General features: G+C 39.7%; 1 protein-coding gene across 4 annotated transcripts in view; it reads left to right on the top strand.

Annotated features, from left to right (window-relative positions):
* Positions 1-16,869, top strand: part of EPB41L5 (erythrocyte membrane protein band 4.1 like 5) — a 133,640-nt gene that overhangs the window by 10,079 nt on the left and 106,692 nt on the right. For all 4 annotated transcript variants that reach the window (XM_042469377.1, XM_042469366.1, XM_042469385.1 and 1 more), the window contains exon 3: positions 2,985-3,089. In XM_042469377.1, coding sequence (XP_042325311.1) covers positions 2,985-3,089 — 105 coding nt within the window. The remainder of the gene's footprint in view (positions 1-2,984; positions 3,090-16,869) is intronic.

Genomic DNA, 16,869 nt, shown 5'->3' with positions numbered 1-16,869 from the left:
AGGAATCTCTAGGTCCTCCAGCATGACTCTATGGCCAATTTTTACCAGATGTTGTGTTGGAGGACCTAGACATCCCTAGAGGGAACACGTCTCTAGGCATTTGTAGGTCTTCCAACACAGTTCTATAATCAGTTTCCAGTGGATGTTGACCATAGAGTTGCACTGGAGGACCTAGAGAATTCTAGAGAGGTATTCCTTCAGGTAAAAAAATAGTGGGTTTTTTTATTTGCAGTTTTTCCACTTTCACAGGGGTCCTGCATCCCTCACCCTAGTGAATGCAGCAGGCCCACTGTATTTCATAAGAAGGAACTGGCAGAAACCACCTCTGAGTATTCCTTGACTAAGAAAACCCTATGAAATTCATGGAGTCACGATAAATGGGCAGGCGACTTGAAGGCCCATGCATGCACACAAACTACAGTAGATTTTTGTTCATGTTTTGAGACTAAAAGGGAAATTGCCTAGGTAGAGATCAAATTTCAGGCAGGATTAATCACTGACCCATTAGGCTCCTTCCATAGGTCATTGCACAGGCATGAATGGTTTTGATTAGTATTTGGCCTCTTGAAGGGATTTATAGAGAAACTTACTGTAGTGGTGAGCTTTAACAGTCGTTAATCTATGGATGACAAAACCTCTCAGTGGTTTTGATATGTGTAATGTCATCCTATGCTCTGGTGTTGTAGAGTTTTGGTATTCTTGTACAAAGAAAAAACTTTCAACTATTTGGGGCAACAACAGTTACAATTCAGTATCTCCAATATCACTTTCTAGTCTCTATTATGAAACTAATTTACAATGGGATTTCAGCCAATGTGCTTTTCTATGCCTTGATTTTTGCTAAAAAGCTCAAACAAGTGGCAAGATATTCACAAGGAGGGAATAAGAACATAAATGGCTTTCATCAGTATAAATAATTTGGCAAATATCCTGAAAAATGTATGCTACAGCCAGGATTGCTGGTCTTCCTAAAAGGAGCAGTTTGATTACTGTGTGAATTCTCAAGTACAATACAGAGTCAAGAGACTTTGGCCATGTAGAAACATTGATAGTTTTAGATAAACACTTAAATTTTCTCTTCAATTTATACTTTTGTATGTATGAGGTTATTGAGAGTTTGTATTAGTTTACTAGGCAATTTTGTGGTATGGTTCTGCTTAACAGCTCTGCTCATGGACATTCAGATTCCCTGTGATGGTTAAAAATGAAATCTAAGATTCTGTGATGCTCATAGAGTGCATTTAAAAATAAACTCCACAAGGTTCTCAGGCACTTCCTGCATTTCAGGATGCATGTCATCATAGTGATTTCTGAAATGGTTAAGGAAAACACCTTTTAATGACCAAAAAAATCGGAACATCTCAGTAGCTTTGGTTTCAGTCACTGATATTAACTTGGGGCCTCTGTGGGTTCAAGGGAAGTAAACAAGCAGGAAATCCCCCTGCCTGACACAAGAAAGCTGAGCTTTATGGCTGCAGCAATACTTTCTGGTTTGCCTACCCCCCACAATCTAGTTCAGTGGTGATAACTGCTGAGATCTGGTGCCAGGTGAAAAAGAAAGCTCAGATATCTCAAAGCAGGCAGGGAAATATTTGTATTTCTCTTTGTTCTGTCAGGATTGGAGTTGAAAGATACTTCAATATGCATATCCACCAACTCTGTTTTAATCTCTTATTGCAGATACTTTAGGTTATCAGGGACTATCCTTTTTTTCCCAAGTTGAAAGAGTTCTGGGTGTGATTAATTAGGATTCCCACAATAAGTTCAACTCCCACAGATTCTTTTAGTTCAGAAGGGTCAGGGCCATTAAATGTTTTTGTTATCATGAACCTCAGTCTTTTTGTACAAAAAGAGAAAAGAATCTTGTGACACCTTTTAAGATGCACATTTATGTATAAGCATAAGCCCCAGTGGGCTGCCATTGTGAAAGCTTGTGCAGAAATAAATAGACTAATCTTAAGGTTGGGAGAAGATAGGGAGCACTTCTGTCTCTGAAGTGTTTGTAGAATTAGTCTTGAGGGATGCAAACTTCACCTAATCCTTCCACATATATTAAGTGTTACGACCTCAGTCAAACCAATCCTATTCCACCCTGTGTTTTTGTGTGTCTGTGCCTAGTAGAGGTCAAGAATGCCACGTCCTTCTCATGGTGGGTATGGTGGGGTGAGGATTCATTTTAATTTACAAATGAATATGTTTCTGCTTCCCTGAAGAGTTCCCAAAATGTGCAAAAACCACAACCTTTTGTTTTGTTGTCAAACTGAGAGGCATGGAGTATGCCACTGATGATATTGCTGTTGATTATACTGTATAAGGCTGCAAGGTCTTCTGTCAGTTTAAGAAGCTGAGATAGTTAAATTTTGATTTAAGTGGCTTCATAACATTGCCTAATCTTATTTTATTCACTTATTGTACTTTTAAACCTCAGAGTAGCAAAAGCATTCTAGGTTGTACAAGCATTACAAATAATAAATACCATGAATAATGACTAAAGAGGGCACATAATAAGATCAGAATAAGACCAAGAAGATATAAAAATATTACATCATATAAAACCAACAGTGTAAAAGTGGAAGAGGCTCTATGATTTAACATCACTAAAAACAGTTTTTTAAATACTAGGGAATCTTAACACTTTGCAGCCTTTTCCATTAATGCTGTTTATCTTTTTATTAGCAAATATTCTGCTGACCTTACTGAAAGAAGATGAAGATTTTGGAATAAGGTTGCATAGCGTATGGCATGTTACAGATCTAAAGGCCACCAAGCTAAGGCCAATCATTACTTTTTAAAGGATTAAAACTGATAATTATTACTTTGCCCCTGTACAGCTTTTAAGCTCAGTAGACAAAATTAGAGTCTGGAAAACAGGGCTCTCGGGGTGGGTGTGAGTATTTCTCAACAGAGTGCATGTAGAATTGGCCTGGAAAATAAAGTTAATCAGCAACTAATCTTCTTCCTCACACACATTCTTGTTATTTCAGAAAAAAGCCAAAGGACAGCATCTGTTTGAGCAGATCATGTACCATCTGGACCTCATTGAAAGTGACTACTTTGGACTACGATTCATGGATTCAGCACAAGTGGCAGTGAGTAATATTTTCCCCTTCTTGCAATAGAAAGGGTGGATTAAATCACACTAGACCAAATGGAAGATTTATTCGTTATCAAATAACAAAATAACTTTTAGAAAATACTTTGAAACTACACTTGTCCCTCCACATTCTCTAGGGTTAGGGGCAATAACAAAAACACTTATTTTTTTTACCGAGAGAACACCACTCTAGGCATCTCTAGGACCTCCAGTGCAACTTTGTGGTCAATATCTGTCAGACATTGACCATAGAATTGCAGTGGAGGAGCTACAAATGCCTAGTGGAGTGTTCTCTCTAGGAATCTCTAGGGCCTTCAGTGTGACTTTTGGTTAAAGTTGACCATAGAGTTGTGCTGGAGGACATAGATACTCCTAGAGAGAACATATTTTTAAAAATCCGCAAATAATCAAAGCTGCAAAAGTCAAAGCTGCAAATATGGAGGGACAGGTGTTTTCAGAATGTCACTGTATAATCAGTTCTGTCTCATTCCATTGCAATTGAATGTTTTTTCTTCTGTGTCCCCTGGTCTCCCCTAAAACAGTAAATCTGGTGTAGGAGACTTCAGACAGAAGGCCACTATGAATGTACTTATCTAATTTTCATCCCAGTAGTTCAGTCTTAAAACATTTTTGCCATTTTCTTCTTCCTTGTTAAAAAAAGGTATATGTAGTTCAACTGGTAGCCTTACTCAATTGTGTTCAGAATGCTCTTAAAACAGTTTTTGTTCTGATGTCTCAAATATTTAAATGGTTTCACTGTACCTGAAATTTCTGCATCATTCAAAAATCACTTTTGCTGCATTACATGCATGCAGCTATTCTACTGTTTATGAATTTGGTCAAGTATGATGTTTTGTCTTCAGAGCCTTTATTAAGATTCATAACTTAATCATTTTGACTGCTGTTCTTTTCTGCACAACAGCTCTTACAGTGGTATGATTTAAAAAAACAAACTTATGTTTTCTTGTTCATTGAGCATGAAAGCAGGTGTAGCAGAACAAGGGCTCCCCATTCAGTTTGCAAGCCTCTTTTGCTCTCATTTCGGAAGGCATTTTGATTGCAGCTGACATACACAGAAATGAGTTGTGTTTTTAAGACATGAAAACAATTGCTTAGAACCAAAGTATTCTGAGCAGATTGAAAAATTGTTGCGGGGGGGGAGGGCTTATTCCCAGGTGGTCCCTTATACTCTGTCCTTGGACGTGCATGGTCCCACATATGCTTCCCAAATCAGATTTCCCCATCCCAACCATAAGGGTTCTTGAACTTTTCTTAATACAGTAGAGGTGTGTGTGTTGTGTACCTTCAAGTGATTTCTGACTTATGGTGTACCTTATGGCGAACCTATCATGGTGTTTTATTGCCAAGATTTGTTCAGAAGAGGTTTGCATTGCCTTCCCCTGAGGCTGAGAGAGTGTGACTTGTTCAAGGGCACCCGTGGGTTTCATGGCTGAGCAGGAATCAAACACTGATTTCCAGGGTCGTAATCCATCCTGGCTAGTAACCTTATAATAATAATAACTTTATTACGGCCATTTGGCCAGCACAGCTAGTAACCTTAAGTAATTAACACATGGTTTTTGTTTGCATTCAGCCATACTTACTGATATTTTTTGAGAATGTATTACCTCTCTAACACTATGATAAACAGTAATGTTTCTTGAGAATTAAAATACAGTACTGCCATTAAAGAGCTTATATATAATGTTTGATGTAATATAATTTCTAAGGCAAAATTTACTAATTTTATTCTCAGAATTGTGGCTGTGCATTTCGGTGTCTTCCTCACAATTTAAGAGGCCTTTGTATTCTGCATCATTTTCTCTCCCCCCCCCCCCCCCCTAGTTTATTGTAGAATATGAATTACTTAAAATTGACCTCTAAAAATAACTCTTTTCAGTAGTGGAACTGCTCAATAATTTTATACCAGGTATAAGTCCTACTAGCCAACATGCCTTTGGTCAGTGATGGTGAACCTATGGCAAACGTGCCAGAGGTGGCAGTCAGAGCCCTCTCTGTGGGCACATGTGCCATTGCCCCAGCACAGAGTTTGTTACTGGAAAGCCAGATGGACATGGCACTTTGCAATAAATAAGTGGGTTTTGGGTTGCAGCTTGGGCACTTGGCCTCTAAAAGGTTCACCATCACTGCCTTAGGTAGCCAAGAGGATGTTGGGAGTGATGTTGCAATGTACCAAATACTGTAAATTGTTTTGTGAACTTCAATAGCTTTTTTTTTAATTATTTGAAAATTTTACATACAAAAAGAAAAACAAAACATATAACTATAGTTTTTTGTGGGGTTTTCGGGCTATGTGGCCATAGCCACATATCCCGAAAAACCCACAAAAAACTATGGATGCCAGCCATGAAAGCCTTCGACTTCACAAAACGTATAACAATCGCATCTACATAAAAAGGAGACAAACAACAAATAGGACAGTTGTGAACATGAAATCATATTCTTGTTAAGTCTTTTTCTCTGAGCTTTCAATAAGACTTCCTTTTCTTATATTTGGTGTTTCTTTGTTTTCTCTACTAGAAGAAAAGAGGGAAGGAGTCTCTATTTCACTTATTCATCTGTATATTTATGCCTAAGCAAAGAATTTGCACAATTCTTCATTTGCACATTCCTATCTTTCCTCTTTCCTTCTTTGCCCATAATTATTAATTTTTCCCTTAGTTGTCTTGTCTTGCATTTCTAAGATAACATAAAAATAAATTATAGTTGTAGTTACCATGAAGTTTCCCATCTTCATTTACTTTTAATTGTCTTATAATTTTAGATTTCCATTTTAGTTTGTACTTTAATTCCATTAATTTTAACTAAATTTTAAGGTTGTTATTTCTCCCCATTTTTGAGAGAGATATGTTATTACCTTTTCCCATTCTTCTGGGACTTCAATATCCATGCTGAAGTTTCACTCTGGGAATGACTCAGAAGTCTGTAGTCACCATGGCACCACAGGCTTTTGCAAGTGGTTTCTGGCTACTCATATTCAAGTAGACATTCCATGGACTTGTCTTTTTGTTTTGGTTGAGAGACTGGTGATCTGACTGGGAAAGAACTTAACAAAATTCGAGTTTCATGTCTAGATTAGTATGAGAATTTTTTATCTTGCCTTATTCACTGAACTTACAGTTTCAGTGGGCCTGATAGGATGTTCTGCCTCAGGATACTGATAAATCTGAATTGTTTTCCCCCATGGCTCTTGGGAAATTTCTTGTCACTTCTGGTGATCTCTGGAATGAGGAAATGACCCGTGCAGTTGACACAACCACTTCTGAACTATTAGTAGAACAAACTTGGCTTCCAGATAGCCTCTGAGAAGCTAATAGGCATGAAATAACAGAGGACAGACTAGTGATAGAGGAAAGCTCTCGGTATTAAACAGTACTGCAGCTCATTTTAGAGTTTATTCTGTGGTAGGGATGACAACATGGAAACTTTACTTTCTGGTCACCATGATGCCCTCAGAGTTGTTCAGTGGTTCTTCTCTGAATAGTGAGAGCCTTGGGATACACGAGAAGAAGACAGTGGTTCAAAACACATCAGAAGTAATCCAGTTTGAGACCACTTTAACTGCCCTGGCTCAATGCTGGGGAATCCTGGGAATTTGTAGTTTATTGTGGCACTAGAGCTTTCTGACAAAGATGGCTAAATGTCTCACAAAATTTCAGTTCTCAGAATTCCCTAGCACTGAGCCAGGTAGTTAAAGTGGTCTCAAACTGGATTATTTCTGCAGTGGGTTTTGGACCAATAACTTAGTGATTTTTGTGGCTAATTTTCTAGGCACTTTAGGAATAATGCAACTGACGGCTATTCCAATTTGAATGCTGCATTTAGAGCAGATATGATAGATGTACCTTCACTTTCTGCTTGTCCAGTTTTGTAGAATATTTTTCAATCTGCTAGCTGAAAATGGGCACAAAGTCCCCAGAGAGGGTCAGCTTGTGTTCTTGATTCTTTTCATACTTGCCAAGATTGGCCTGGCTGAATGGGTGGCAGCAGTGTTTAATACCTCCTTGTGGAAAGCTAGCCTAACAAGTTTAAATGAGGCAGTAGTTAGATCTTTGCTTTTAGTCCCATTGTACTGAACAGTCTGACCATTCTTTAAACATGTGATGACTTGTCAGCTGTAGGTATCTGGATGACACAGAGTGTATAACAGCATATTTGGAACATGTTACTCCTCTTGTCATGCCTCCAGAGCATCTTTGATGCTCTTGAGACATATATTTAGTTGAGATTATATTAGCTTTTCTATGTATTAGTTTAGAAGGGAAAATAGAGATCTACAGCTTTAAGAAAGACAAGGATTGTAGAAAATCCCAGGGTCTTATGCTGTCTCCCTCTAGTTAGTTTCAGTGTGTAGTAAGATTTCAGCCAAGTCAGACCTGCAGAGAGTATTTTCCTTTGACAAAAAGATAAGTCCACAAAAGAAGAAAGATAGTCCTCAGAAGAAGAAAGATAGAATCCACCAAAGAGAGAACAAGGTATTTAGGAAGGAATATTGAGAAAGAAGAAATCAGTTTCATGTTATTTGTGTTTATAACCAGTAAAGCTTTTGAAACTTAAGAAATTTGTGGACAAGTCTTTTGTTCTGGCTGTGTTCCTGAGAGCCAGAGGCCTTACTACACCCAAAGTCCATAGCATTGCTCTTGGGACAAAACACCTCTCTTGAAACATCTGCACTAGCTTCTAATTTGTTTCAAGTCCAATTCCAAGATCTGATGGTTAGCTATAAAGTGCTAGCAGCTATATGGTTTGAGATCATGGTATCTGAAGAACTGCCTTTATCCTCTTGCATTTGAAGCTGTTTGTTTCCTGAAGTCATGAGAGGAGCTGCTTTTCAGTGTCCTACTGTCTGAATGATCCACTTTGTAAGAACACATTGATATTGAATCTAATCTTTAAAACTGCCTCCTGCAGGCAACATGTCTTGCACTTTCTCTGCTAGCCTTTCTCTGCATAGTGAAGGTCTTTTTAGAAAGACTTTGGGATGGCTGGATTCTGTCTGATTTTAAACTGACAGTTAATTACTGTTCGGATTTCTTCCTGCTGTTTTTATGGAGTATTGTGTTATTGAATATACTTTCATCTTGCTAGTTTCCTGTTTATTTACACTGCATTTTGTTAATCTTGTTTGCCTTTTTAAATTATTTTTTGTGAGTTGCTTTGGACTATTTAGGAAAGAGGCACTAATCTTTTAAATGCAACAAATGATGAAGCATCCATAGTCAATGCTATGCAGCACTTTTTAAAAGAACAAAAAATATCATCCAGAGAAAGGGCGGATTGCACACACACACAAGCCTTTTTAGTTGATGAGTGATCTTGCAAATGACTCCATAACATTTGTGCATGTGCCTTGGAGTTGCCTGTCAACCTGTACTGTATTTACTACACTATAAAAGAATTTTTACTAGCCAGTTTGCCACACATACTGATTCTGTTAAACACATTCCAAATATATCATTTTGATCGGCTTTGTAACTTTTATTTTTATAATTTTATTTTAAATACTAATCTTACGGTTGAGCAACATAATCCTCCCCCCACCCTGAGGTTTCAGGCTACAACTCCCATGAGTCTTACCCATTGGTCATGCTTATACAGTAGGCTCCTGGTATCCTCTCAGGCTTAATAATAGTAATAATAATAATAATAATAATAATAATTATTATTATTATTATTATTATTATTTGTATCCCGCCCCTCTAAGAACAATCGGGGCGGCTAACAAGTTAAAAATATAGAACATATCAAATCCCTGGTACCCTCCCCCCTTGGTTCCAGGACCCCTGTGGATACCAAAATCCGTGTATGCTCAAGTCCTGTTAAATAGAATGGCATAGTAAAATGGTGTGCCATATATAAAATGGCAAAATCAAGGTTTGGTTTTTGGAATGTATAAATTTTAAAAATATTTTCAAGCCATGGATGGTTAAATCTATGGATAAAGAATGGATACAGAGGGCCTACTGTAGGAGTCCAAAGCATCTGGAGGGCATTGTCTCTCAGTTTATTTTCTTTTTCTTTCTCAAAAAATTGAAACTGTTTTTGGATTAGAATAAATCAGATTGGTTGGTATGCACACATACTGAAACAGGAACGCTAAGGTTTTTAATACTTATTTCTATGTAATGTTATACTCTGTTTTCTGTGAAGTCTAAAGCTTTTTACAACATGTATGTATTTGCCTTCATGTTGCCTGCTGATTTATGACAGCCCCATGGATTTCTTAGGGTTTTCTTAGGCAAGGAATATTTGTGAGTGGTTTTGCCAGTTCTTTCCTCTGAAATATTGTTTATAGCACCTAATGTTCCTTGGCGGTCTCTCATCCAAGTACTAATCAAGACTGACTCTGCTTAGCCTCCAAGATCAGACAGGATCTGGCACATTTAGGAATGCTTTTTACAATATAACAGATACCCTCCCCCTTGAAAAAAGCCACACTGAAATCACAGAAGGCTTTTTCTGCTTTGTTACGTTACAGTGGGGGTTTTCAGATCTTGCCTTTGTGAAAACCTTTATTGCATGTAGATTCGAGCAGCTGGGTAAACTGGGCCTCCTCATGAGTAAACAAAATAATGAAGGTATCAGATGACAGGCTTGACTCTCTTTTTGATTCTTGCAGGCAAGTGAAGTGAAAAGGGGAAAATCAAAAGGCACACAAGTTGTTTGGGATGAGATAAACAACATATAATTCTTTTTAGCCAGCGTCCAATGCAAATTCAGCCATAAAATGCTAAATTCCTATCAACATTTTATTTGTAAAACCATTGTTGAAAGGAAGGTGGCTCGGTACCGAAGCATTTTTGTGGGTAACAACTGTTCATAAATAGTCCACACAAAAAGTAAAATTTTCCATGCTGGCCACAGAAAAGAATGAATTTGTTATGTCTTGGCTGACAGGGAAACAGAAGGTCGTTTTATTTTTAAAAAATAGTTCTACCAAATAACCAACTGACAGCAGCCATTGTATTGCTCTTCAACCAGACCACTATATTTCCATCCTCATTTCAGAAGTGAGGGCTTTTCTTCCTCTATCTAGCACCCAAAGTATGGGTTGATGAAGGAGAAATGAATCAATGTGCCCCTTCTCTACCAGTTGGCAGATAAACTTATCACAGTGGTGGTAATAGCCTCAACACTGTATCACAGTAGAGAGCTAAAATAGGTCTAACCTTTTGGCTTCTTGGGTGATCCCATCAATTTTGGAGGGTTTTCTTAGGAAAGAAATACCCAGAGGTGGCTTTGCCAGGTCCTTCATCTGAAATATAGCCCACAGTACCTGGTATTCTTTGGCAAGTCTCCTATTCAGTTACTAACCAGAGCTGACCCTGCTTAGCTTCAAAGATCAAATGGCATCTTGTGCCTTTAGTGTATTTAGACCCTGTTTACTTTGCACTTAGCAATGCTTATAGTTATTTCAATTCTGATACTAGAAATGAATACTTTTCTTTAAAAAAATGTTTCCACCTCTGACTAATTGATGATGGAAGGGAAAGATGCCATACAAAAAACATTTCTGTATAATGATCCCCTGAATGGGACTTGAATGACCAAAGATGCATCAACATTTGGAATCTGTGGTTTATTAATCTTCTCTGTGTTTTGTCAAACCAAATAGTCCACAGTAAAATCACTTTCCGCTTACTAAGCTGTGCAAATACAGGAGCCACTGAAGCTCCCTCTCCCTCAAGCATATAGTACTGGTTTAAGATTTGCAATGCTGTGGTTACATTTGCATATTTAGATTGTGATTATTTATTTATTTATTTATTTCCCACCTTTTGCAAGGAGTCAGAGCAGCTTACAGAATTTAAATCAGTCCAAGTTAAAACAATACAAAGCATTAAAATACAAAGATTAAAAACAATTAAACAATTTTAAAGTTATTACATGTTCAAATTTAAAATTTACTGGTTTAAGGTCTTGAGAGCTCATTAGCAGCACAGTGACAAGAGAGCCAAAATATTAGGATCCTCTCTCAAATGTTGATTTACAGTTGAAGCTTACTTTTGACCTCTTACTGTAGTGTACTCTCACTTTGTGTAGTGGTTAGATGCATTAATTTTTCTACCTGATCCTGATGAGTTGGATGTAGCAAATCATCAGTAGTGCGATCCCTACAATTTCTGTAGGGGAAGTATATTTCATTCATTATTGTGCAGTATTTTGGAATAAGGTATATACATACGTGTGTGAGTGTGCGCGTGTGTGTGTGCGCGTGTGTGTAACTGCTAGATGAGTTCAGATCTTAGTATCTTCCAGGCTTTGTGCTGTAAATGTAGTTCCCTCCCCTTTTCTGAGTGCCATTCAAGCTGAATCTCTGAAAATGGTGATGGTGTTAGGAACTGAGTTGAACTAAGTGATACTGGTGCCTGTCTCTGGTTTCTTAACTGCTTTCCTTTGGAATGTGGAGGAGGTGAGGGAAAACAGATTGGAGATGAAGTAAATATATACCTTGCCCTGCAATCTTGCAAGAGTCTTTCCTCTCCCTAAGAACAGCTTCATAGCATCTGCAGTTCTCAAAGCTGTTGGTTTTTTAATGAGGAAAGGAAGTTCTTCTTGAATGGGTAGAGTGGTGATAGATAGCTGTCCAGAGAAGGCTAGGGCATAATTTCCTATAGATGATTTATTACTTTGTCTGTCCATTTCCTTCCAAAGCAAGATCAGCCCGACTGATCACATAATTACAGTAACTTCTTTTTATGCTTGCTTGCTTTTTAAAGTGTTACCTAGTTCTGAAGCGTGGCACATTTTCGCTGTTTTAGGTACATACTCAGATTTTTTAGTTGGTTGTTGTAGCTCGTGATAACTCTTTTAGTGAGAATCCAAACAATGCAAAAGCCCAGGAAAAAGCTAGCACTTAAAAGAAAAACAATCCAAAATGCTTTAAAAGCATGTCAGCACAAAACAGGCCACTAGACATCTAACCCACAAGTGGGGAGGGGTGTCCTCTGCCTGCATTGAGATCCCTCCAAACCAAATCTCCTAAACAACTGAACTATAATAGAAACAATTTATTGCACTCCCCTCTTAAAATGTTGCTATTGCACTTCCACTGGTCTGGCTCCTCCTGTTGCATTGTGGGATTTGCAGTTTAGGAAGGGGCATTTACAATATTCAACCAGAGAGTTCTTATGTCTCACTGAACTACAAACTCAAAAAGGCAACAGGAGACAGTCAGATCATTTAAAGTGGAATAGCAATGCTTTAAGAGTGTGATAATCTATAATGTCTGATACAAAATGTAGGTCTGTGACTCTAACATTGTCCCTTTTCTTCTCCTGTATGATTTATAAACAGCTTTTGCCTGATGCAGAAATCAGTGGATCTTTGAAAACTTGCATGATGTATTTTGTGAATTTTGGTTAACCAATAAAGGTCCTTTCTAGATTGTGTTGTATTAGACATCTAACTGTATTCAAGACATGAATAACTACAAACTATGACCCTCAGATATTATGTAAACATTTAAGAAGTAATTGGTATGTCACAAAAACATAGTTGACCAAATAACCATAAGCACCAAACATCAAATGAGATACAAAGCATAGATAAGGAATAAATGTACAGTCTGCCCTCTCCATATGCGGGGGATCCATTCTAGAATCCCTCGCGTATGGGGAAAAGAGTGTATGATCAAGCCTCATTGAAAATAACAGGGTGTGTGCCCAGGGTGCGGGGCGCGCAGCGTGGGTACACACTTCATTACTTCTGCCAGGGCTTGCCTTCCGTGTAAGCTCAAAGCCACGGAAGGCAAGCCTGCCTATGGGGTGGGCCGACTGTACAAACATAGTTGCATATCAATACTGTACTCAACAGCAAAGTGTAAGACAGGACTTCTAAAGTATATCCTGTTTTGATATATCTTCCTAAGAAAAATTCCCATTATACTGCACAAACATGATTACAGGCAATGCAACTAAAATATGTTGATTATTCCTTACAATGTTTATGTAATATTTGATTTTCATGGCTTATATTAATGTTTTGTATACAGTAAGTTGTTTAGTGATCTTCATGGTACATATTTTGGAGTCAGATGCTTTGCAAGCACTTTATTTAGTTTAGATCTTTAATGAAGACATTATGAACCTCTGCAGATTGTGTTGGGAAGTGTGAACAGTTCGTTAGAGACTTTACCAACTTTAAGAGTAACGTGGGACCATTTGTTTCAGTGTGAAAGGCAGTTAGCTACATATCACATGTTGAGCCACAACAGGACAATAAAAATTAACCCCAAGTAGGTTTAGTTTTTCACTTGTTTTTTTTTCTCTGAGATTTGTAGTAGCTTCCCATCTACAGTACAGTATTGGACTACAACTCTGGAGACCAGGGTTCAATTGCCAGCTCAGTCATGAAACCTACTGAGTGACCTTGGGCAAGTTACATGCTCTCAGCCTCAGGGGAAGGCAATGGCAAACCTCTGTGAATAAATTTTCCCAAGAAAACCCCATGATAGGTTCACCTTAAGGTTGCCATAAGTCAGAAATGACTTGAAGGCACATAACAACAAAGCAGTACTTAAATTTTTAGCATGTAGGAGAACAAAAAGCAAGTATATTCAAAGACATATTGTAAGCAGGCACATTCATGACTGAATCAGAATTGGAATGGTTTTGTGGTCCAGTGTTGCTTAAAGTGAATGTATAACTTTACCTGGTTGAATATTTCTAGAGCAATAGCTCTGGAAGAAAAGCTGTGTTCATTTGTGTTCTTTTTTTTTTAAAAGGTTTTCCAAAGTTGGATGAATAAAGACAAAAAGCTCAGTATAAATACTGTAACATCTTAGCTAAATCTCTGCATTCCCTTCTCAGTTTCCCCTTTATATATAAAGGGGAAAAAATCAGAGTTCTTGAGAGGCAATCCTTCTGGTATTGCCAGGATTACAGGGAAGATTACATTAATAGAAAAACTATAGAGTGGTTCTGTGATTACCCGCCATGTTTTTAGTCACCCAAATCTTCCTTGCGTTTAGTACCTGGATTGGTGTTAATCAAAGAAGAAACAGAGCAGTATATATATTTTTTCCCAGCAGAGAGGGTCCTGTCCTCCTGTAATCTGGGTTTAGCTCCTCCTATTTGCTCCTGTAGGCAGGGACAATAAACAAAAGACCGGCCCCTATATAGGGAGGAGCTAGCCCCCCTGAGCCTCAGTCTTGTTCCTGCCTATGCTCCTAGCAGGATGTTCTCTTCGAGCCAGCGAAGTTTTTCCTTTCTACGAAAGCAGTTTGAGAGTTTTCTTGGCCTTCCCTTCTCCTCTCTCCTGCCTTTCCCCCCTTCCTTGGTGGTGGCTATGGCAGAGGACCCTGAGAGCATGGGTGAAGGGCCATCCTTAACCCAGGCTTCCCTAGCTCAGGGTCTGCCAGCTCAACAGAGGGAGCTGGCTTCAGAGGGAGACCCATTGGGATGTGTTTGCTGTTGCTCTGCAGCTTCTGCACTACAGCCTTGGAAGCATGAAGAAGACTTAAAATGGCAAGGGCTCCCAGGATTGGAGAAAGGTCTTGGCTTTGCCAATGACTCTCCCTCTCCTCCAAAGCTGCCCCCTTTCATGGTGGGAGCACAGGAGATTTCTGCAAACAGCATTGCAGCACATGGGAGCCGTGGGAAGAGATGGTGAGGGCTATCCCCTCCATGTCTCTGTTTCTCCACATCACCTCTGCCCAGCCTGTTTAAGGCCAGGGATCAGTGAGGAAACTGGCCAGAAGTCATGGAAACTTCCCTCCTCAGCATCTCTGCCCAGCCAGAGTTCAGAGGACAGGCCAGCCAAAAGCCATGGCAAAGGATTTCTCTGCATCACCTCTGCCCAGCCTGAAATGGCCAAGGTCAGAGAGGCAAGCCAGCCAGAAGTCACAGGAGAACGGTGAGTACCAGGGGCCCTCTCTCTCTAGCCACCAAAGAACCTTTGCCAGATCTAATGCCCTTGCTCAGGGCAGGCATTGCCACGAGGCCTCTGCCATGGCCATTGCAGGCACTATGCCTAGCATAAGGTTTGGGACTCTGCCAGGAGGGCAGATGGGGGCATTAACCCTTGGTCTCCTCCTTCCTTCCCATCTCTGGCCCCAATGGCACCCAGGACCCTAACAGGTGTGGGGGATCCTTTTGCAGACTGGGAAACACATGGTGGTGTTGCCAGGGCTCCTGCACATTCCTTTTGAATTCTTATAATGAGATGGTGTGTAAGGAGGCATAGGATTCCTCCTCTGTGTTGCACAGACACATGGCTGTAAAGGAAGCTAGAATTGGCCCAGCAGCAGGAGCTGAAGCTTCCAACTCTAAAATGGTCTTTTTTTTGGCTGCCACAGAGCATCCCACAACAAAGCACGAAGTGGCTTCATGTCCTCCCCAGAGAGAGCATGGCCTCTGCCACCCACTTCTAAACAGAGGCTGGAGGGCCATCTATCGGGTATGCTTTGATTGAGAGTTCCTGCATGGCAGAATGGGGTTGGACTGGATGGCCCTTGGGGTCTCTTCCAACCCAAAGATTCTTGGAGAGACCACATGGATACAAATCCTCCTGTGTTCCCTCCCCAAAAATTACAACAACAAAAAGGGGTAAACCATTTGTGGATATCATGGGTGGAGAGTTCCCTTCACCCCCAATTGTGTTTGGCTGCCCCAAACCATGTCACTCTTGAGAGAAAAGCTTGAGCACTTGGCCTCTCCTTTCCATCAGAGATTATCCTTTCTCAGGACACAGACTTACCTCAGGTAAATGTAGTGCCATGTCCCACAGCAGTCCCTCTGCCCTTCCCAGCTACCTATGCAAGTGGGAGGGAGTTGAGGACCAAGCTAGCTTGTATCATGCAGCCAGGTTACTATCAAGCCTGTCTGAAATTAAAAGGGCTAAGCTGTAAACCCCAGCTTGAAGTTGGGGCTGTTTTAAACATAAATAAAACAAAGTGCCCTGTGAACATCAGGGCTACACTACAGGCCATATGCAGCTATCTACCCATGATTAGCAATGGTCTTCAGTCACTGCTAACTTAAGAGCAGTTTCCTCAGTGCTTGGAATAAGCCACTGCCCAGGCAGCCTCCCTTGATGGGGCAAATAAAGGAGGAGAGAGCCCCCACATCAACAGGGCTGTGGGCTCAGATTTACAAGAGATACTGGTTAACCTTTCTGGTGTTCATTTTATTAATGTTAGCACATGAGGTTTGAGTTGTGCTGTTTCTGCTCACCCCCCCTCTCCTTTTTCCAGGCCAGAGAAGATGCCTGAAAACTAATTCTTCAAGGGAAGGGCTAGCCATAAAAGCCACATGGTGACTTTTCTTGCCTCCTCATGGGCCTCCATCACTGTCTCCATTAGGTCCAGAGCCTTTTTTGCCTTAGGTGGAACAGCCAAAGACATAGGATGAGCACATGGTTCTACCTCCTTTGTACAAACTGTTATCAGCCATAGCACTTCTCATTAAGAGCATAAGCTTTAGCAATACAGATTCATTTAAATGCTAATAAACAGGGTGACTCAAGCAAGGAGAAGGTCTCTGGTCACTCAGCAGACCTCTAGTGCTTACATGCATTGAGGATCTTTGGTAACATCTCATATGAGGTGATAGATATATTGGATTAAGGTGACCAACCAAACTCCATTTTAGTGGCAAAAGGATTATGTTCCTGTTATAAAACACAGTGAACCTCAGTCAGCTAGCCTCAAAAGATGTGGCTCCCCTTGCCTTCCCTTCTTTCTTGGAGAGATGTCTGTTAAAGGGAAGAAACCTAAAAAAAAAAAAATACAGTTTCTTCCATGAGATGGTTCT

This window comes from Sceloporus undulatus, chromosome 1 (assembly GCF_019175285.1).
Source record: "Sceloporus undulatus isolate JIND9_A2432 ecotype Alabama chromosome 1, SceUnd_v1.1, whole genome shotgun sequence".
In the NCBI taxonomy this organism is placed as follows: domain Eukaryota; kingdom Metazoa; phylum Chordata; class Lepidosauria; order Squamata; family Phrynosomatidae; genus Sceloporus; species Sceloporus undulatus.
This window is presented reverse-complemented; position numbering and strand designations above follow the sequence as displayed.